Source organism: Podarcis cretensis, assembly GCF_951804945.1.
Source record: "Podarcis cretensis genome assembly, chromosome: 5".
Taxonomy (NCBI): domain Eukaryota; kingdom Metazoa; phylum Chordata; class Lepidosauria; order Squamata; family Lacertidae; genus Podarcis; species Podarcis cretensis.
Genome location: NC_137174.1, coordinates 40,819,204 through 40,842,328, shown reverse-complemented (window position 1 = coordinate 40,842,328; position 23,125 = coordinate 40,819,204). Strand labels below are relative to the sequence as shown.

At 44.3% G+C, this 23,125-nt stretch overlaps 1 protein-coding gene across 2 annotated transcripts in view; it reads left to right on the top strand.

Moving 5' to 3' along the window:
- The window catches only part of DPYSL4 (dihydropyrimidinase like 4), a 32,359-nt gene extending 24,661 nt beyond the window's left edge, over nt 1-7,698 (top strand). For both annotated transcript variants that reach the window (XM_079978445.1, XM_079978444.1), the window contains exons 13-14: nt 2,196-2,367; nt 5,710-7,698. In XM_079978445.1, the coding sequence (XP_079834571.1) occupies nt 2,196-2,367; nt 5,710-5,801 (264 nt within the window). In that variant the 3' untranslated portion in view covers nt 5,802-7,698. The remainder of the gene's footprint in view (nt 1-2,195; nt 2,368-5,709) is intronic.
- The last annotated feature ends 15,427 nt before the right edge of the window (nt 7,699-23,125 follow it).

Below are 23,125 nucleotides of genomic sequence, written 5' to 3'. Positions count from 1 at the left end.
TTTTATCTATTTTTTTTCCCATTTTCACACTATAAGCTGTGGCTACTGAGCAGGATTAGTCCTCATTGTGCTATTTTGTGGGGGAACTTTGCCCCCCAGGAGAACTTGTTCTGTGGCAAAACTGGGGTTCCCTGAGCATATTGATACCTCCCTCCTGTTTTTCAATGACCTCATTTTGGCTGCAGCCTCATGGGCACCCAAACCCCTGAATTCACTGTTAGGAGTTCCAGTGTTATGAATGGAGCAGACAGGCCCAGTTTGGATATTGCAACTCTCTCCCCCCCCCCCCAAAATCCAATATTGATCAAGACTTCTGCATGGACTACTTGACCCTTGTGGTCCCTTTGAACTCTACAATTCTATTATTCATTTAAACGTTACTTATTATCAGGGTTGCCGCAGTTGACGTTATAGCAAACAGTTGCATGTACATGGCATATGGTAAGGAGATAAATAGGTACCGCTCCGGCGGGAAGGTAAATGGCATTTCCGTGCACTGCTCTGGTTTCGATGTTCTGTTGCGCCAGAAGCAGCTTAGTCATGCTGGCCACATGACCCAGAAAAACTGTCTGCGGACGAACGCCAGCTCCCTCAGCCTGTAAAGCGAGATGAGCGCTGCAACCCCAGAGTCGTCTGCGACTGGACTTAACTGTCACAAGGGTCCTTTACCTTTAAGGAGCATTTGAACACAACTTCTTCTATGTGCAATGGTGCCTTGGAGAAGACCTTTTGGTGGCCTGCATGAGTGAGTAGCAATGCCCCACCTGGTCCTTAGTTCCCTTTACATGCACAGTTGGGTGCTCACAATCTTCCAGCACACACCTACCTCTGTGTCTGTGGGAAGGTTGCCTGCAAGAGAGCAGGTTGGTTGGTGGTAGGAACCTTCAGTGTATGGAGTGCACACATGGAAAGAAGTTGCTTCAGGGCCCTGGGTGATACCCTTAACCTTCAGCAAATAAATGCTAAGATCTCATCCCATGCACATTACCTACTTACTTGCTGGGTTGCCTGGAAAGTAGCTACCATTTTTTTATCCATAGGGAGCTATATATTGAGTCCTAGCTTTACCTGCCTCGTCGACCCTTTTCTTACTTTTTACACGCATTTGGAAGGAGTGAAATGGGGTCGGTGGGGGAGGAAGAACCACTCATAACTCTGTCAGATTCAAGCCGAAAACACTTACAAGTCCTGTAGGCTACCAATCAAACTGCGTTTGCGTTGTACGTGAAAGATGCAGCGCCCTCTGTCATTTTTAATTATCCCAGGAATGAAGTTCTCAACAAAACATACACTTCCATTTAGGCTGAGCTGGAGGTTTGCAAACTCACCCGTAATTGGGCTCCAAATAGGGCAGTCAGTGATTGCTTGTGATGGTAATTCATTTGGGCAGTTGCTTTTGATACTCAAGGCGCTTATTCCGATTGTCTACATTTCCCTCCTTGCCCTCCTGTCTAACAATAACTTCCTGGAAAGCAAGCATTAACACAGAACGGAAGAGCATCAGAAGAGCCCTGCTGGATAATCTAGTCCGGCGTCCTGTTGTCCAAGATGCCTGTGGGAAGCCCAAAACTGGGACACAAGTACAATGACCCCTTCGTAGTTGTTCCCCAGCAACTGGCAGCATATTGCCATCATGACTGGTAGCTATGGAGAGCCTCCATGAATGTGTCCAACCTCCTTTTAAAGCGAAGTCCGCGGCCCTTGCCACTTCTTGTGACGAATTTCATAGTTTAACTGTGTATTATCATCAGCAGCACTATAAAATATGTCTGTGTTTGTGTCAGTCTGGGTTTATAACCATATGAAAAGTGAAGAACAGAGCAGAAATACTTGTTCAAAATGCAAAACGCTTCCTCTTTAAAAGGTCTCTTGTGACAGCATTTCTGTGCCTATGCCCAAGGCCAAACCATTACTTACTTCTAGCTTACTTCTAGCATGTGTGACTGATACTCCTCAGAGGAAGAGTAGCTCTAGCTAACTTCTTGTAATAATGTTTTGTCTTGCTCTGTTGAGTTCTGTCCCTTTACAAGGAGAAAGGGGGAGACAGCTGTACTGAGAACACTTGGTCAGGAGAAAATAATAATACCATTAACATTGTTTTAGTGACAACCATCAAACATTTGGTCATGAATATATCCCAAGGAAAACCAGCAAACATTCAGTCAACTGTGATTCTCCCTCTTACTTTTTTATAGCTTGCAGAAATTCATGGTGTTCCTCGTGGGCTTTATGACGGACCAGTTCACGATGTCATAGTAACTGCTAAAGCTGTGGCCCCAACTCCTACCTCAAGAATAGCTACCTGTTCAGGCAAAATACAGGTTCCTCCCATCCGCAACCTACATCAGTCAGGCTTCAGCCTGTCTGGTAAGTTGATTTTTTTTAAGGGGGTGGTACAAAATAAACAGGGGGTGGTACAAAATAAACAGGGACGCAGGTGGCGCTGTGGGTTAAAGCCTCAGCGCCTAGGGCTTGCCGATCGAAAGGTCGGCGGTTCGAATCCCTGCGGCGGGGTGCGCTCCCGCTGCTCGGTCCCAGCGCCTAGCAGTTCGAAAGCACCTCCGGGTGCAAGTAGATAAATAGGGACCGCTTACCAGCGGGAAGGTAAACGGCGTTTCCGTGTGCGGCTCTGGCTCGCCAGAGCAGCAATGTCATGCTGGCCACGTGACCCGGAAGTGTCTCCGGACAGCGCTGGCCCCTGGCCTCTTAAGTGAGATGGGCGCACAACCCCAGAGTCTGTCAAGACTGGCCCGTACGGGCAGGGGTACCTTTACCTTTACCTTTACCTTTACCTTTACCTTTACCTTTACAAAATAAACAGCAAATTCACTTGGATAAAGAGAATGCTGACTTAAAGGGAAGCTCCCATTTTGTTGACACATTAACCAAGGCCCAGATCTGGGTCACAACCTGAAGCCCATTCCAGATTTATAGTACTGGCATCTGTACTAGAATTTAGGGGTTGTGTTTTCTGCTGTTGCTACATGCTAGGCATAAAATAAGATTTGAATTAGTGACTGAACTGATGTGACTGCATCTTAAGCGCTTCATTTGGCATGGCTATGTGGCCTTTTTACGGTGGCTTGTTGCTGTTTTTATTAATCTCACACTTTGGTACCCAAGACTAAAGGCACCTTGCAATGGTGCACAAGCACTTTATCTGCTGCAAGCTAATCTACATTCTCTGTACTACGTTGATGACCTAGCAGTGCCTTTTGGTGGGCATGCGTCCAGTCACATCAGTGAGTTGCATAGTCAGTCTGTGGCCTAGTATTGTCACTTGGGTATGGACTTGCATCCTGTGGATCCTGCCAGGTTGTTGGGCCCTAGTACATGACACTCCAGTTTGTGGATCATTACTCACTTTGCAAAATTCAATTTTTGAAGGCGAGTGCCTTGTTCAGCGGGACGCGGGTGGCGCTGTGGGTTAAACCACAGAGCCTAGGACTTGCCGGTCAGAAGGTTGGCGGTTCAAATCCCCGCAACGGTGTGAGCTCCCGTTGCTCGGTCCCAGCTCCTGCCAATCTAGCAGTTCGAAAGCACGTCAAAGTGCAAGTAAAGTAGATAAATAGGTACCGCTCCAGCGGGAAGGTAAACGGTGTTTCCATGTGCTGCTCTGGATCGCCAGAAGTGGCTTAGTCCTGCTGGCCACATGACCTGGAAGCTGTACGCCGGCTCCCTTGTCCAATAAAGGAAGATGAGTGCCGCAACCCCAGAGTCGGCCACGACTGGACCTAATGGTCAGGGGTCCCTTTACTTTTACCTTTACCTTGTTCAACAGTTTTCCTTTGCACCTCATTGACTCAGGTGCTGTGCTGCTGCTGCCAAAAATAGCATTCATGGAATGGGAGCTTCATGCCTGCTTGGAGAATGTTTAAGACAGGGGTCGGCAAAGTTTTTGTGGCTTGGGCCGGTTCATGGTCCAGCAGACACCGCGGTGGGCCGGAGTGTGTGCGCATGCACAAATGCTATTTCCGGTGCAGAGGAGGCATGCACAGCTTCCCATTGGCTGCAGGAGCTTCCTGCAGCCAATGGGAAGCCGGCCAGCGACACTGAAGGTGGTCCTTACTCTGCTCCATGCCAGTTTAATCCGGAGCATGGGAGCCGACTGAGTAGGCAGCAGGGGTCCCTGAATGGGCGGTGGGGGGGGGTCCATGGGCCGGTTAAACGACCCCTGGTTTAAGCCCCCTTTCCAATTGGGCTTGCTTACTAGCTTGCTTACTAGCACACAAGGGGTGGTACAAATGAAGCACTGGATGCAGCAGTCCGTCGCCATGGTTGTATGACAACCATGATAGGGTAGGAGAAGTCAGTGCCTCCTCCAGAAGGGCATCACTTAGCACTAAGAGAGGCAGGGAGCAGGGTGGGGCTGCCCATAGCATGTTCCACACTGGGAGATCACCTAGCACTCTTGGGCTTGGGACAAGGAAGGGGTCCATGAATGTACCTTTGTGATATGGAAGCAGCTGGATATGTGGGGTGAGGGAAGTTTTTTTTAGCCCAGGCCCACATCCTCTGGGGTCCACACACCGGAGTCAGATGGGGCAGGGCTGGAGGCAGAAGTGGGTGGAGTAATGAATGTAAATTTAAATTTTGTACAATAGCTTAGTTTCTCCACACACTTACACATCCCTCTATATCCTCTGGGAAAATGAGAGGCATTGTCAGGGATACGTTATTGGCAGGCAAAAGTACTCAAGGAGGGAGCAAAGCAGGGTTAGTAGAGAATGTGGTCTGGGGAGATTCCTAAGGGCCAAGTGGGGAGGATGGGGGCTGCATTTGGCCCCTAGGCTTGAGGTTCCCTGCCCTCTGGCTTAAGTAGCACTTGTTCATCCTGAAGATTAAAAGCCTGCGATTTGGACAAAAGAGGACCTTCAGTGGCAACCACTATCACTCCCTAGATTTTAGAAAGTGTCTTACCTTTTAACCTCTGTGTGCTGCTTAGAGCATTTTGGGTGCTTCATAAGTCATAAACAGTAATAATATATTTCCTTTGATCAATGATGTCATTATTCATTCCAGCATGCTGTAATTATTTTGGATCACATTTTATTTTAACTCGATCCAAGTGTGAAACTCTAGAAGTGTTTAATCTTCTTTTAATCCTAAATGCTTAGCTATTAAGAGCTGTTCGAAAATACCTTTGGACATGGTCCAGACAGTTAAGTACTTTCAGACCTTATTAATTTCAATGGGGGAACTGAAGCGCAAACATAAATCTCATCTGCTGAAATTAACGTGCCTTTAGAAGTGCTTAGCGTCTGCCCCCTTCATTTCCTTATGTTCTTATAAAGGAGTATAAGATTTCCTATCTTTAGGAATTAGCATATTATGGTTCAGTTTTCAAAGGGCATGATTCCAATGATACATGGCAAAATTCTCCATGATAAAATTTTCATGATAAATGATTGTGCAGTAATAAATGTAAAAGAAAATAAAACAAAAGAAGATAAAACATAATATAATATAATATAATATAATATAATATAACATAACATAACATAACATAACATAACATAACATAACATAATATAATATACTTAATTTACATGTACACATTCCATTTCCTGTGTCAGCATGAACAAATCTCCATAGACATACTCTCTTAACAATCATGTGATGCTCATAATAAGGCGGTGTTGTATTAATGAACGCATTTCTTAATTTACTTATTTGTAAGTATTCCATTGTGTGCCATTTTTCTTTTAGGATCTCAAGCCGATGACCATGTTGCAAGACGTACTGCACAGAAAATTATTGCTCCCCCGGGTGGACGCTCCAATATTACATCTCTGTCATAATGATTCAATATTTGATCCATATGCAGACATAACTGTGATTAGATCTGACTGGGCATGATCAGGTACATTCAGGCTGCAATCCTACACCCATTTACTTGAGTGTAAGCCCCACTGAACTTGATGAGAGTTACTTTGGAGTCAATGTGTGTAGGAGTGCACTGTCAGAAACACTTTTAAGTCCCATTGCTTGAATCATAGCCTACTGAAATCAGTGGCACTTGCCCTCTTTTCCCCCCGCTGGGGCAGATAGTTTGTAGAAGTGCGTTTAACATTCCTTTAAAATTACTGTATCGTTAAAAGACTCTGCCTTGCCTACACTCCCCAAGCACCTCTTGCATTACAAACGGTAATCACTGTCCGTGATCCTTAAGAAGAACCTTTTTAAAAGTGACCATGTGGATATTTAACACTGCCAAATTAAAGGGCTTGGATGGGAGTGCACATCCCAGGAATATGAAAACGATTTGCCTTCTTACTCAGGATAAAATTCCCCTCCATTTCTTCTTTCAGTGGAAAATGAGTGCACCCCTCCCCAGTGTATAGATTTTGTCAACTGTTTTAAATATATCCTCCAATTTTCAGCAAATCTCCAGAGACATGCATGTGACCTTCTAGTGAAGTACTTTTAAATTCTGTTCAGCTGAACTGCTAGTTGTGCGCTAAGTTACAACCAAGGCATACCTGAATACTTATTTCAATTTTGAGGCTTTCTATCAATAATCTCTGCTCTTTCTACAAAAATAGTTTTTACTGGGAAGGAATCCTTGTGCTATTTTAACACAAGCAGCTTATTCCTATATTTCCTTTCCTTTTTCTTTTATACTGACAACATGGAATACTCCCCTACCTTGCTCCTGTGCAGACATATTGCTTAACCTGGATTTGTTTTGACCAAGCTTAAGTGTTAAGCCATAGGTTAAGGACTGGCCACAAACTAGGAAGTAAAAGCAAAATTTGACATGGGTTTTTTAAACCTTGGTTTGAATCAATCACAGTTGTGTGATCATTCCCATGTCAAACAAACCATGGTTGAGAGCATCTTCCCATCTTTACAACACCTCTGCTTGCAAGGTAGACAAGCAGGTTTCACTGATCTCTCTCTATACTTCCCCTTAGCTCACTGAGTCACAGGTTCACTGTGGGATCTTAACCAGAATTAAGGCAACAAACCATAGTTAGGTGTTATGTCTACATGGGCCCTTGTGAGCCTCAAACTCACTGCCAACATCTTCCTGAACCATAGGACTCCTTCATCTGGTAGATTGCCTTATGGAAACCACTGCTCTAAATTTTATAGCTGCAATTTCACCAGTAACCATAGATCGAGCCACAAATGGCTTATGACTGACATTGATTGAAAATGTCTATAAGATCTCATTGGTAGATCCTTGAACATAATTTTAGGAACCATTGTCACTCAGTATCGTTGTGGCAGCATGGATATAAGAAATACAAGTGTGGTCTGATTGTTCATGAAATTAGGTGTCATAGTGTCACTTTAGAACTGGTATAAAACATGCATCTAGACTTTGAAATAATAATAATAAGATAGCTGAATTTCTGGAACCTGGACACAATTGTGTAAGTGCCAGTGTGTTTTTAGTCTTTTGTTAGTCTTGGATTTTTTAAAAACAAATTATTTATACAGGTTTTTTTTCCAAGTACCAAGTGTAGACCTTCTAAACCAGAAAATAGGTGTATCTGGAGGTCAGCAGCACACCGTGAACTTTTTATAAAACTTATAACAGGTTTATTATATTTAAAGCTATGTACAGCGAAAGTGATCTTCTATATTCCATATCATTCCATAAAACTATGCTTGTGACTCGTTTACACAAAACGACTTGTTTTTGTTCAGTTTTGTTATTTACATTCAATAAAGTTTCTTTGAAATCAGCTAAGTGATAAGCCAGATGAATGATTCTGACCTCTCTTCGTCTTCATATTGATTGGAGTTAAGGTAACCTCTGCATAATTAGTATGACTCAACACCCGTTGAAATTAGGGGTGGACCAATTTGATGGGTCCTCGATTACTGGTCTCTTTTATTTATATTTTGTACTGCTTTTGGGTTTTCATCTGAAATGTTTTAATTTGTGACAACGAGGTAAAGAAAAATCATGTTTCCCCATTACTGTCTTGACATGATAGAAAGAAGAGTGGTATAGAGTCTGACCGCACAAATCAGCTGTGCAAAAAGGGGGGAGGGGATGGTTTTCCGCAGAAGATTCTGCAAGCTATAAAAAGTGTCCCTAGAAGCACCAGGAAACACGGGCAAAAGTATTCATCCCTTCAGAATGAGAACAACTGTTATCCGCCCCCATTTTGAATTGGCTTCATGATGTCATTACATAGCCAAGTACTTTTGGGGGCAGTGCAACAATACAAAAATAAATAAATACCACTACTATCATGTTGACCATATGATTCCTGATTGGCTGGGCTCCTCATCAAGAAGGAAAAAGCACTTTAAAAATGCACTAAATCAGCTACTGACCAAGGCTGCAAATAGCAGAGCAAGGGAAGTAAGGCGAAAGGGCAGCATTCATTTTGCAGCAGGAAAAGCACTTGTGAAAAATTGGTGCCACGCTGTGTGTTCCAGAAAGGCGTGACATCCAGACTGAGAAAAGGAAACACCATTTTGCCATGTCAGTCATGTACAGATAGGAATGTATCTTGCAATGGTAGGTGAAGGTCCACATGCAGTTCCTCAGTCCTGTCCATTAGCCAGGATCGCAGACATGTAGCCATTTAAAAAGACAAACCCTGGATGTTCAGGAGGCAAAGCTGGAAGACTTATTTCAGTCTCCCTGGCATTTTCTTTTCTGCCAAATAGCTGATCAGAAAGGTTCCAGATTCATTCTTCTTTTTTGTAAATAATTTTTATTAATTTTCAATTAAAAACATCCCAATTAATGACAAATTCAATCAAATCAAATCACAATACAAACATAAAGCCAAATTACATTCCAAATTAAAATTTCAGGGAAGAACTTCCCATGTTCTGGATGTCGGGAGCAATCATCTCACACATTTTTTTTCCTGCTTCTCTATTGTTACGCCAGTTTCCAAATTCTAATGTTAACCTCTCAAAATCTTTTCAGTCGCTCGTACAGAACTCCTATCATTTTAAACAAATCCATATGTCCATTCACCTGCCGGAACACAGTTTAATTAAACTGTGAGGTTCCAGATTCATTCGTTTGTTTTTTAAGAAAAATGCACCATTGGTGGCTGGTGCCTATTTGCAAAACGGCAGGGAAGTCAACAGTAGATGGAGCCAGAACCAGCCAACTATACTTTTGTCCTCATTCTCCTTCCTGCTGAGTTCTGCAAAGGCAACATTCAGATGAGGAGAAAGCAAACAGCCTGGACCATCCCCCTGGAGTGGTAAGTAAAGAGGAAAGCAGGCCTGGAGAAATCAGTTTTGAGCTGATCCCAGTAGAAATCTCAGGATGATAAAGTACAAAATGGTTCAAATTTATCTAGCGAGTGCCAACTAGCATCACTTTCCAGAGTGGTGTGGGGCCCGTTCAAATCCTGCTGTTAGTGAAAACATTCTAGCTGAAATAGGTCTTCGATATATATATATATATATGCACGCAGCTGGAACATTTTGGATAGTAAACAATATTATATGCCCTCATGGTATACCACTAAAAAATAACAGGCATGACTGGGTCCATTAATTTCAATGGATCTACTCCAAGTATGTGGGACGTGTGTGGCGCTGTGGGTTAAACCACAGAGCCTATCAGAAGTTCGAATCCCCGCGATGGGTTGAGCTCCCGTTGCTCGGTCCCTGCTCCTGCCAACCTAGCAGTTTGAAAGCACGTCAAAGTGCAAGTAGATAAATAGGTACCACTCCGGCGGGAAAGTAAACGACGTTTCCGTGTGCTGCTCTGGTTCGCCAGAAGCCGCTTAGTCATGCTGGCCACATGACCCGGAAGCTGTACGCCAGCTCCCTTGGCCAATAAAGTGAGATGAGCGCCGCAACCCCAGAGTCGGTCATGACTGGACCTAATGGTCAGGGGTCCCTTTACCTTTAGTCCAAGTATAATTTGGTCGGAGACAACCGTTTCTCTTTAAATGGTGTTCTATCCCTCAGATCTCTGCAATTCCAAATAAACCCAAATGACGCACAGTGTTCTTTGACATGCTGAACATGTTTGCTGTTATGCGTTATGTACCAGCATGTCCTGCAATTGGGATTCAAGTGCTGTGCCTAAATGGTCGAAGGCTTTGTGAAAATTAAACGAAGCAGAAGATGTACTCATTCGTATGGAAAGCATTTTGAGACCACCAGAACTAAATCTGCAGCAGGATGCTGTGCTAAAATCTCAAGCATGAAATACCAAAAAAGGGACAATCTTAAGTTATTTAACCATTCTGCTTCCAGTGGTGGCATCTCTCCCCTTGATATACCTATTTCATAATATCAGACATTTCAGCTTGTACATTTATGAGAAGAGATGTGAAGTTCTTCATCAGATGCTTACATGAGCTGGATGCAAACAACTAACTTCCATAAAGTAAGGTAATGGAAGCATCTATAAGTTTAGGACAGATACACACACAAACACACCCTCACACACACACACCTTCATGTATCCCTGTAAGGTAGGTTAGGCTGAGAGACAGTGGCTAGCCATGGTCACCCCACGAGCTTCATGGAAGAGCGTGGATTTGAACCCTGGTCTCCCAAGGTGCTAGTCCAACACACTAACCACTGTACCAAACAGGCTTGTCAGTGCTTTTGGGCTGGGAGAAATGCCACTTCTACTCACAAGAGAGCTGTAGGAAAGTCTTGTTTGGCTCACTTGTTTGGCTCATCCCACCATTTTCGATTGTCCTATTTTTGTATTAAATCCAATAACAGCTGAACATTAGTTAATTAATTAATTAATTAATAGTGAAAGATAGAGGAGGCATTTCCCCCACATTCGCACTATTTCAGATCACTTGCAACTACAGGAACGCCTTTATTTCTGATCAACTCGCTTTGCAAGCCCCAAGAATGATGATAAATATTTTAAATGGGTGTATATACTAAGTGCATAAGTCAAAGGCACTGACCTATAAGCTTTTTAAAATGGCTGACTCTGACTTTTTTCACTTGCACTGATGCATTGCTTATTGACGAAAACAAAGTAAACCACAAGGTATGTTCTTAATTGCACTGGGTTTTGGGGTTTTTTTGCATTTTAGGCTGCAATCCCATATACACTTGCCTGGGAGTTAAGCCTCATTGAGATCAATGGGACATACTTTTGAGAAGGCATGCATTGGTTTGTGCTGTTAATCTTGGAATTTTCCAAGAAGAGGCCTCCAAAGCTTAAGAAAAACATCATCCTCGTAATATTCCGCATTTTTCGTATCTGCTGGTGCCTAGTGCTCCAAAGGAAAAAAGGGGGAATGGCTTTTCAGTGCTATCTATTGGCAATTATTATAAGCACTTGCATTAGCCATTAAAAAATAATAAAAAAAAAACATGCCTGATTAATTGAAGGCACAATTAATTAATTAATTAATTAATTGTCACCGTTGGAAAGTTCAGCCGATTTAATCAAACTGCACATTGCACCCCTACATCTGACGACAAGTCTGAATGCTAGCAAGAGAAGAGTCTGGGCAAAATTAAACTTCTGAAAAACGAGGTCACCGTTGCTGTCTGAGAGAGCAAGCAGATAGACTGTCACACCAAGCTAGACTTCCACGCGGGACTCAACCCTAAGAGAGAGTGGCAGGTTGTCTTGTCTGAACGTCCCCCCCCCCCCAAAAAAAAAAAAACCACCTCAGCAACTTTAGATAGAAACCTTCACTATAGAGGGAATGCAGCTGCTGCTAAAATTAATTTCAGGCTTTACCTGCTGTCCATTTCAGGTGCCTTCAAGTTGCAGATGCCTTTCCCATTTGATACTCTACACCAGGAGTGGGGGAACTTTTCCTAAGCAATGGAATTTCCTCTCACAAACTTTCAGGTACCACATGCCAGTGGTGAGGGAGAAAGTAGGGGAAGCAACAAATGGAATTTTTTTACCTTCGCACAGTTTCTGCTCACAGTCACAGGCCTCTCTCTATCCTCCAAACAGGGAAGAAAGAAGAAATATCAGGGTTCAAAGTTACATTCCAGGAAGGTAACAACACCAAAGGATGAAGTAGTGTGGCTTGGGGAGAGGGAGATATAGCTTTACAAAATGGACATGAGCAGTTAGCATTCTTTTTGAATTGTATCTGCTCCTCTAACCAGATCCTCTGACGGACAAGTGGCCTTAGCACTAAGCAAACCTTGACAGCTGCTCAAAGTAGTATTTGTTTGTTTGTTCTTTGTTGAAGTTGTGGGTAAAAAGCATTTTCCTTTTCCTTCACTCACTTTTACCTGCCTGTTTTTGCTAATCAGGAAGAAAAGGCTCCTCTCTTAGGAGAGCAGCTGACTTCTGCAGAGCAGCCCTGGGCATTATTCTCATCTCAAAGCTGTCTTTGAATATGTGAGGCTGCAATCCTACACAGTGGTACCTCTAGTTAAGTACTTAATTCGTTCTGGAGGTCTGTTCTTAACCTGAAACTGTTCTTAACCTGAAGCACCACTTTAGCTAATGAGGCCTCCTGCTGCCGCTGCGTGATTTCTGTTCTCATCCTGAAGCAAAGTTCTTAACCCGAGGTACCATTTCTGGGTTAGTGGTGTCTGTAACCTGAAGTGTCTGTAACCTGAAGTGTCTGTAACCTGAAGTGTATTTAACCTGAGGTACCACTGTACTCATTTCTCTGGGAGTAGGGATGGGGAGGACATTTGATTAACTTCACATTTTGAAACCAACTTAATTCGCACTTCTCAAAATATGCAACCAGAACGCAGTCATCATTCAAAATAGGTGCTTTTATAAATTTTGAGGGAAGCTCTCCAGCCAAGTATCATGTACAGAAATGCATGCATAAAAATATTATGAAAAATTGCTTTACAGAAATAAGCATATTGGGCAAAATGGCATAGAAACCTGTGCAAATTAGGAAAAGTTCACAATCCATGTTGATAAATGCTCATGAGGACTTTTTTTTTTAATGAATTTGCAGACCAATGTGGAGATGTGGAGAACTGAATTTAAGACTGGAAAAAGTGAGAAACTCAGAGAAGCCAAATTAACAGATTCACCCAGGAGTAAGCCCCCTGACTGAACTCAATGAGTGGCATTCAACTAAGTTTTATTCAGAGTAAACCCACTGGAATTAATGACATAAGTGGGACTTATTTCTGAGTTAACACATGTAAGTTTGCACTATAAGGTAATCCCGTTTTCATTCAGAGGAATGGGGTAGTGTCATCAGTCAAACCAGTCAATGCAGATTGATGACAGTTTATACATAGGGGGCATATGGCTGTTTCTTTTGTGTTACCCAACGATACCATGTTTATAAGCTTTCCTGCAGGCCTCCTGGTCTAATAATGAAATATTAACAGGAAATCTGTCTCATCATACTGGCCTGTTTGTAAAGGCACTCGCTGCCTCCAGGATAAAAGGCTACCTGCAGTGTGTCTGCATGCAATGGAGGAAAGAAAGGAGCAAATACTGCTTTGCCCCTAATTTGTTTTGACAGATCCCTCCTCCACCCGCCACACACACACACACACACACACACACACACACACACACACTTTGCAGGCTCCTGGCAAGATAAATTCTGGATTGTAGATCAAAAAATAAGATGCCTTAAACGGACTCTTCACACTGTGGAAGAATTAATCAGCAGAGATGAAAGTTTTGCCTTCTTGTATTTGCATATCCCCTGTGAACTAAAGCGAGTCACTGTGCTGATTTCTAAGCAGGCCCAGCTTAAGGTATTTTATCACCTTACATCAGCCTTTGTCAACCAGGTGCCCTCCAGTTGTTTGGCTCTTCTGGGGCTGATGGGAGTTGTAGTCCAAAACAGCTGGAAAGCACGAGGTTGGCAAAGGCTGCCCTTCCGACAGATGCTGAACAATATAACGTCAGTGCAGGGAAGTATACGGCCTTGGTCCTGTATACCTGAAGGAGTGTCTCCACCCCCATCATCCAGCCCAGACACTTGAGGTCCAGTGCCGAGGGCCTTCTGGGGGTTCCCTTGCTGCAAGAAGTGAGGCTACAGGGAACCATGCAGGGGGCCTTCTCGGTTGTGGCACCTGCCCTGTGGAATGCCCTCCCAGGAGATGTAAAGGCAATAAACAACTATTTTACTTTTAAGAGACAACTGACGCTGTATTGTTTTAATATTTGCTTGGAAGCTGCCCAGAGTGGCTGGGGAAATCCAGCCAGATGGGCAGGGTATAAATAATAAATTATTATTATTATTATTATTATTATTATTATTATTATTATTATGCCACCTGCCTTTTTCAAGAGACAATGGAGTGTGCCTCCGGGGGTGAAGTCAAACTGCTACATTAGCAGCACTGAAGTGACTTTCCCAGGGTGCAACCCTGGGCAGTGTCTATGGAAGTCTTGGGCTGCCCAGATGACAAGACCCTCCTCACTGATGTGGTCCAAAGGAATGCAGAGCAATATGATTGGCACCAGCTTGGCTGCAGGAGTTGCCGAAAGGAGGTGTACAAGGCAACATTCAGGGACTCCATTCCAGCCTTTTCTTCTCCTGAAGATATCTCACAAGACAGCAGAGGTTTAGGATCAGAGTTTTCCTTCTGGGTGGGCTACCTCCCCAGATTGACAAGCCCCACCTGCCCCTCACTTCCCTCTACCTCACATGCAGACGCCGCCTTCTTGACCATTGGATCCACTATTGGTCTTCTCTCATCAATCCACTGTAGCCTCTCTTGGCATGCAGGAGAAAACCATCACCTGCCCTCACCTGGTTTTGCTGGCCAGTCAAAGCTGTTCCTGCGATGTGGCTGTTGTCACATGCTGACAGCTTCTAGGAGCCACAGGTGAGAGATGAGGACAGGGTGAGGACCAAAGGTGGGCAAGCAATCATAGAAGAAGTAGAATGTGTCCTGCATTAGAGGTACTCTTCTCCTAACACCCCATACATCCCAGGGAAATAAAATAGTTTTCCAACGTACTGTTTTCTTAGCTTCATGCTTAATCCTTCTGTGCTCTTTCTGACTAGATTAACCAGCTAATCATCAGGGCTTGCGATGCCCCGGATAAACTGCTATGCCAAAATGGGTCAGCTGGCATCACTGTGATGTCAGATGAGTGACAGGTGGGGGGCCTCTCCCACATGTCAAACCTATTCACAGTCTCGAGGGTGGGGAGAAGGCATGGTAAAGCTTGGTGAGAGAGGCCCTAAAAATATGGAATGGCCTGTGAGTTCTTCTCTAGCTCAGATTATTCTCCAAGCCAGGGGAAAATTGCTTCTTCCCTCTCTGCTGCTTTCTCTTTTAGTGTCCTACTTAATGTTGCCTACTTACCTCCCTTGCACCATCCCACTGACCTAAAAAAGTATTAAACGTATATAATAGTTAATAATAATAATAATAATAATAATAATATTTGTACCCTGCCCATCTCACTGGGCAGCTTCCAAGATATATAAAAACATAAAACATTTCACATTAAAAAGTTTCCCTATACAGGGCTGCCTTCATAACTGCTTGAAAAGCCACCAACATTGGCCCGAAATGCCATTGACCAGTGTTGTCTTAGATCTCACTGTGGGCAATAACACTGGGGAAGCATCACAGAACAAGTATTTGTTCAAGTAAGTAGGTAATAGGTAGGTATTTTTATGTCAATGGAGGATTTCATTTCCTGCATCTGGTGAAGTATACTTTAGTCCATGAAAGTTTATGCCATAATAAAATTATTTGTTAAGGCACTCCATGTTTCTTTCTTATTATTGAAATTAATTCTTATTTCTTTATTTTTTTTAATTCCAGAGGCTGAGCAGTTACCCCAGTGTACTCCCTTCTTGGAGGTTTTTAAGCAGAGGCTGGATGGCCATCTGTCATGGATGCTTTAGTTGAGATTCCTGCATTGCAGGGGGTTGGGAGTAGATGACCCTTGGAATCCCTTCCAACTCTATACTCTTCCAAAAATAATAACAGTAAGCCGTGAGCCCCAGAAAAGCTACTGCCTTCTCCACTTATCTTACTTGCAGTCTGTGTTCCCCATTAAAACACTAGGTCTCCAAGCATACAGTATATCCCACTGCATTGAAACCCACAGCCCACCTATCTTGCTGAAAACGGTAATGAGAAATGATAGCTTCCCCTGCCTAGAAGCCATGAGGTGGTTATATTTTATGCTTGTCATAAAGGTCAAGTGGAAAGAGCAACGATCCATGAAAATCCCAGCAGAAGAGGACCAAGGAACTGATAGGGGCCCATCCTTGAATTAACTCCAGAATAATTCCATGAATTGATGGTGTGGTTAGGGGTGGGCGGGGCCTGCACTTTTCTTTCTCTGTTTGTTTCTCCCTCTTTTTGCTAAATTCATAAACGCCATCCAGAATGAGAGAGTCATACTGCAATCTTATGCATGTACACCTGGAAGCAAGACAATTATAGAAATGAGGAACATTTTCTCATTCTAAAAAGCTTATTCAGGGGATAAGAAATCCCAGACTTTTCCCTTAGGGCTACTGCCAGGTACCCTTTTGATTTTCCCCAAGCTCACAGAAAAGGGGTGGCAGACTTTGGTTGTAACTAAAACCTTGAGATCTATCTCCCAGAGCTGAATACAAATCACAGACATTTAGAATTAAAGATTTCCAAGCCTGAGAATTACTTTAGAGCATCAGAACCAAACAGAGTCCACAGTCCTTCTGCACAAAAATCTCTTGTTGGTTACCCCAGGGTTTCTTCATTTCAGCCATATAATTTTGAGGCAGAGTCTCTTTGTTGCGGCTATTTTTTAGTAATCACTCAAGAGATCTACTGGTAGATCGCAATTTACCTTCTTCCCACCTCTTGCTGTTTACTGAACAGTGCCTGCATAGCTGGGGAAAGCGCTTAATTGTGTTAGAATTCCTGATCTGTGGTTGCAGTCATGGGATTTTTGTCTTTCACATGATGTGGTATGTTTTGACTCCACAGAGTGGGAAGTGACGGAGACAGGATGTTTGTGCTACTGTGTTTCGTGATGTGGGACTATTGTCCTTTGTTCTTTTTCTCTTTCCTGTCTGATGCTAGAGAGAGAGGGAGCCATGTTGCAGTGCTCCGTGTGTGTTTATATGTAAATAAAATAGATTAGCCAAAATGCTGAGTTGCTGAGGTCTGTCACACGCATGATGAACAAACTCTGCAAATCCCTAAGTGTGCCGGTGTCAGGTGGCATCGGTCGCTGTGATGTTCAGGCAGAAGAAAGCTTATGAAGCTCCCAAACGATCGACCAGGAGGGAGAGAACATGTCTGTCGGGCATGTGTCTCTGCCAGGGTCCTACTCAAGTGTAGGCTGAACTCCTGACAAATTGACCTCAGAGTGTCATAAAGCAATACAAAGCAAAAACATATATGAAACATTTAGATAACATCTTAAAACGTAAAACCTACAGCCTACAGCAAATAGATTCAAAGTCACCAGGGACAGTAACTTTCAGCCATCAAACACGTGTGTAAACAGGGATGTTTGTAAATTCCTCCTGAATGTTAATGAGGGGGAAAGGTGCACCTCAGCAGGGAATGTATTTCACAAAGGGAAACTACCACCAAGCAGGCCCTGTCATGGGTTAACACAAAATGGGCAACCCCCAGTGATGGCACCACCAAGGGCTCCTCCACTGCCAATTGATATACCGTATATGCTGCTCTCTGTCTTATATGCACCATTTTGCATCCTCTTTTCCAGTTTGCACTATTTTGAATTGCTTCATTCATGTACTGTTTTTGGTTCAGCTTAGCATTACATGTGAGTTCAGGCTCATGGTTTATCTCCCACAAACAAAACACAAACTGTAAGCCAGGAGCAAACCTTGGTTTGTGCACATGGTTAATTTGGAATGAAACAGACCACAAGACCAGGTTTGCACTGTGGCTAAGCTCCCAGTGCCATGTCAACATCAGGAGAAGAGCACAGCAGTAGCAGTTTTCTCACTATTTGCCAGCTTGTTTGCCTCTTCGCCATGGTTTGGCTTAGCATATTGCATGCAAAACAGGCCTCTGTATTACACAGAGACACCTAAAGATGAACCTAAGCTTGCTCCACCACCCATCAGCTCAAGAGTGCCAAATTAGTATGGGCAGTCTGAACTGCAAGAGAAAATGCCGTCAGGTTTCATAAAGCTTTCAGAAAAGGAAAGGCTTCATCAACAGACACTGTGATACTCCTAGGAATCACCGTGCGACTGATTCTGAAACGCAAGGTCTTTGTGAGAGAGGTCATTAAATGTCAATTAAAAAACAGAAACACTTCTAGAAGACTTTCCTATATGCATTTACTGTTGGTTTACTTGTTTTAATCTTTGTAAACTATCTGGAAATCATTGATGAATAGAGATGTATACTAGAACTTATCTGCTGTTGTTGCTGTCTCGCCAATGGTGGTTCATGGTGGGCAGCGGTTGTGGAAGCTCAGGCTCAATGACCCGAGTCTGGACTAAGAGACAGGCAAGATGATCTCTGGCCTCTTCAGCAGCCTCAGCTTTTGCAACTGGAATCGTTCAGGGCCCCACCCTCCCAGGCCAGGTGGGAAAAGGCCTGCAAGGCAGGGAGCAGGTCTTCCAAGACTTACAGTCAAGGTGGTCTCTTTTTATTTTGATGTCCCCATATTTTCGTCATTTATCTTTCTGGAAGTCCAGTTCTCTACAAAAAGGGAAATTGGCTCTACATAACTGGTGCAGCATTTAGTTTGGACATTTCTTTTTTAAATAAGGGGCGGGGGTGGGGCACTCATCCTAAATGTGGCCTCTAAACACCCTCTAGTGGGGAGAGAGACCAATGTATCCCTTGTGAATGAACCAAACTTTTGCTATTCATTCTGCAGCAACTTGCCCACTATTTGAATTTAAATAGAGTCGGAATACAACACTTTTATTAAAAAGTGGAGATGCCACAGGAATGAACTTGTTATGACTGGCCCAAAAGGCATCCATAGGGAAATGCAAAAGTGCAACTTCCTTATATACATTGCTCCAGTATAGCATGTTGTCAGGGGCTCAGGAGCAGAGGCACAGGGGAGAGAGGAAATGGAGAGCGAAGGGGAAGAATCGGAGGGCAGCATAGGGGAGTATGAAAGTGGCCCGAGAGATTCCATGAGCTTCTCCAGCGATTCGGAAGATTCCCAGAGGGGGGCGCCAATGGCCAGGGCAAGGGGGGTCCCAGGGGGGACACACCAGAAGCAAGGGGCCAGCGGGGACTCCCAAAGCAGCAGCGGGAGATCGGGACCAGCTCCTCCACCAGAGCGTAGTGGGGGGGAAGAGTCCCATGTATCAGGGCCAGCTTCTCCTCCAGCAGGGAGAGAAGATGAATCAGGGCTGGCCACGCCTCTATCGCAGAGTGAGGGAACGGAGGGGAAGTCAGGTCCAGCTAGCCTCTCCGAAGGGGGAAGCAGTTACAGGAGCAGTGTAATGGTCAGAAGGAAGGTTGCCGGCTGGGCGCGCGCGCCAAGTTCGAATGTACAGGCGCACGGCACAGCAGGAAACCCGGATTGGGAACCAGGTCCTAAAGCCCGCCAGAGGGAGGGGGAAGACTCAGGGGACTCAGCGTCAGAAGAGTCTAGAAAGGGCAAGACCCCAGCGGACAGGCGGACCCAGAGGAGGAAAGAGCAAAGGAAGAGGTGGAGCAAGGCTAGAGTCTTAAACTGGTGTCTGGGGGGGAGGAGATTCAGACGGAGCTTCGGCGGTCTAGAGTTGAAATCGAAACTGCACTTCAATAAAGACTTTTATATATATAACAACGGACTGGCGTTGGTCCTTTGTGAGCTGGGACCTCGGGCAGCTCTGACACATGTGAATGGGCAAGTGTAGCTTCTTCATCCCAGCAATACCTTGCTGAAGCTAAGCAGGTCTCGCTCTGGCCAATGCCTGGATGGGAGACCACCTGGTGCTCCATGATGGAAGAAAGGTGGTATATAAATGTAAGGAAATAACCCAACTCATGCAATAATAGTAATCTAAAGAGATGGACATGCACTGAAGCTGAATGTTGGTAGATTCAGGACAGATTAAAAAGGGCACTTCTCCACCCAGTTAAACTATGGAAAAATTCACTCCCATGAGAGACAGTGATGGCCACCAACCTGGATTACCTTACATGAGGATGGGACATATTTGTGGAGGATAAGGCTGTCAAAGGCTACTAGCCATGATGCCTATGCTCTGCCTTCATGGTTGGACGCAGTTATGCTTCTGAGTGCCAGTTGCTGGAAGCCACAGGAGGGGGCTCAGGTCCTCCTTGCAGGTTTCCCACAGGCATCTGGTTGGCCACTGTGAGAACAGGATGCTGGACTAGATGGGCCACTGGCCTGATCCAGCAGGCTCTTCTTATGTTCAAAGAGATAAATTTGTACAGGTCTTGTGGTGTGGTTCCCCCACCCACCCCAGTACTTCAATATACTGTGATGCACCAAGAAGCAGTTTGGGAGATCAGTTGGAGTTTGTGTAGAGGGGGAAAAAACTCATTTGTTTACTCCTCTCCAACATATCATATTTCTGCTTGACCTATAAAAGGTAAAAGGTAAAGGACCCCTGGACGGTTAAGTATAGTCAAAAGGCCATTATGGGGTTGTGGCCCTCATCTCGCTTTCAGGCCGAGGGAGCCGACATTTGTCCACAGACAGCTTTCTGGGTCATGTGGCCAGCATGACTAAACCACTTCTGACACAACAGACACCGTGACAGAAGCCAGAGCGCACAGGAATGGCGTTTACCTTCCCACTGCAGCTGTACCTATTTATCTACTTTCACTGGCGTGCTTTCAAACTGCTAGGTTGGCAGGAGCTGGGACAGAGCAACGGGAGCTCACCCTGTCATGCAGATTCGAACCGCCAACCTTCCGATTGACAAGCCCAAGAGGCTCAGTGGTTTAGACCACAGCGCCACCCGCTCCCCATGCTTGGCCTATAACACCATTTGCACACACTTGGCTTTTAACACACCGTGCACACAAAGCAGATGGGCTGTATAGCCATAGCCCTGTCACATAATCAATGATGGGCAGATCAGATGTTTGGTGCGGAGAAAAAGTACGGCTCCCTCTCCTCCCCCAAACAGCTGATTGGTGCTATTGTACATTATTTGATGGGTCTACATGCCCTGGCTGTTGGATTGGGTTGATGAATCCTGCTCACAGCATCTGTTCTCATGCATCATTGTCTATCTGGCTAGGAATTTGGTCGAAGAAGTCTGCACCTGTGCGGAAAGTACCTCTGGCGGGATCAGAGAAGAAATCTCTATGAATAATCTAACAAAAGCTCATTACCATCTAATGAACAGCTGTGGAAGCTCACAGCAAAACACTGTTCTAGAGGAGAGAAGCTCCATACCATTACTGGTGGGCAATGCAGGCAGAGAACATGTATTGAATGGTGGTTCAATCCTCAGCGTCTCCAGGAAGGACTGGGAGGGACCTGTCTGAGCTAGATGGTCTTACTCAGGATACAGCAGATTCATGTGTCCTTAGGATCAGAGGCAGAGGAGCATTTTGGTCAGCAGCATGGAGCTGCATGATTTCTGACTTGTCAGGCACACTCAGTATGGGTGGAGGCTACTGATATTGGTCTGACTTGTCCAGTAGGATTACCGTTCAGTAGGCATGCATCTAATCCAGATGTCACTCTGCTTCTGCCCTGCAACCTTTGCCAAAAAAGGACTCTTCAGTGACCACTTTCTACTTGCCACACCACTGCAACACAACTGCTGTGTTGTTGTTTTTTAAAATCCTATAAATAAATGTTAATGTTCAGTTCTGTTTTTTTAAAAAACCAAAACACATTTATTACTCCACAAATGCAATGACTTTTCGGCAGATACCTGCCAAAATAAAAACAATCCCACAAACATATTGCTGTAACTGAAACGTCCTCATAGAACAGACTGTTCCTTTTCATGCAGTAAAACTTACAGAAATGAACGAACCTTGTTTACAAAGATATTTTACAAAGTAAAATTGTACTGTAATAAACCGACAACAGAATAATCACTCTCGATCCATCAAGATCCCATCGGCATCTTAGCTTTCTATTGCCAACACAGGTGTTTTGCATTTGTTTATAAATAGTACTTCTCTGAGGTTTATCCCCATGAATAGTTTGCATGTACAATGAATGATGGCTCCTGCTGATAAACTCGAGAAGTGGCTGACTGTAGCTCAGGTTGCACCAAGTGAGCTCCTAATTCAGAGATCTGCAAGCCCCGTCTACTGCGTTCATTAAACACCATATGATATATGGTTCTCTCTCTCTCTCTCTCTCTCTCTCTCTCTCTCTCTCTCTCTCTCTCTCTGTGTGTGTGTGTGTGTGTGTGTGTGTTTATATCTTACCATAACGGTGAAATGTTCAGATGTGAGGGCCCAAATCACATCAAGATAACCTGAATGTGAAGTTGCCAGCTCACCTACAACACTAGAAGCTCTGCTACTATTTTAGCTCCCAGGCTTCTCTTGCTAACTCTCCACCGTATTATTATTCTTTTTTAAAAAAATTGTGGTTGGCTTGCAGCCTTCCACCAAAGAAACTGAGGGCGGCATACATGCGACCGGTCCCATTTTATTCTCACAGAAATCCTATGAGGTCAGTTGGACTGAGACATAGGGACTGGCTGATTAGCCCCACAGCCAAGTTGGCATTGGACCCTACTAGTCAACACTCGGTCCACTGTACCAGTCTGGTGCCTTCAAGATATTGTGGGATTTCATCTCCTATTAGCCAGTCTGGCTGGAACTGATGGGAAGTTGTAATCAAATGACATCTAGATGTGGGCTTTCTTTGCAATAGGCCTTTCCATGTGGTTGACCAAGTGGTATACATTTGACCAAGGTTCTGGTTGTGGGCTTCTCACAGGCGCCTGGCCACTTTGGGAAGAGGATGCTGGACTAGATGGAACTTCATCCTGATCCAGCAGGGCTTGTCTCGTGTTTTTATTGTATGGCACCATTCCTGCTTCCATCAACAAGAATGCTTCTGTCCAAGTCTTGGTCCCTTTCAGCATTTACAGTGATTCACCATCAACAAGAGTGAGAGGCATGAACTCACATATTTACTGGTATGCAAAATTTACAGACAAATGATCAGGGCACGGGCTGCTTTTTGGACCTTAGCGCCCATCCCCATTGGAATGTTTTACAATAGCCACGGTCCACACCAAAGCGGATTCGATTACCTGCTTGTAACACAACAAATTCTACCTGCTGAAACAAGCCAGTTCTTCACTTCCTGACTGACGATTGATACCAATAACCA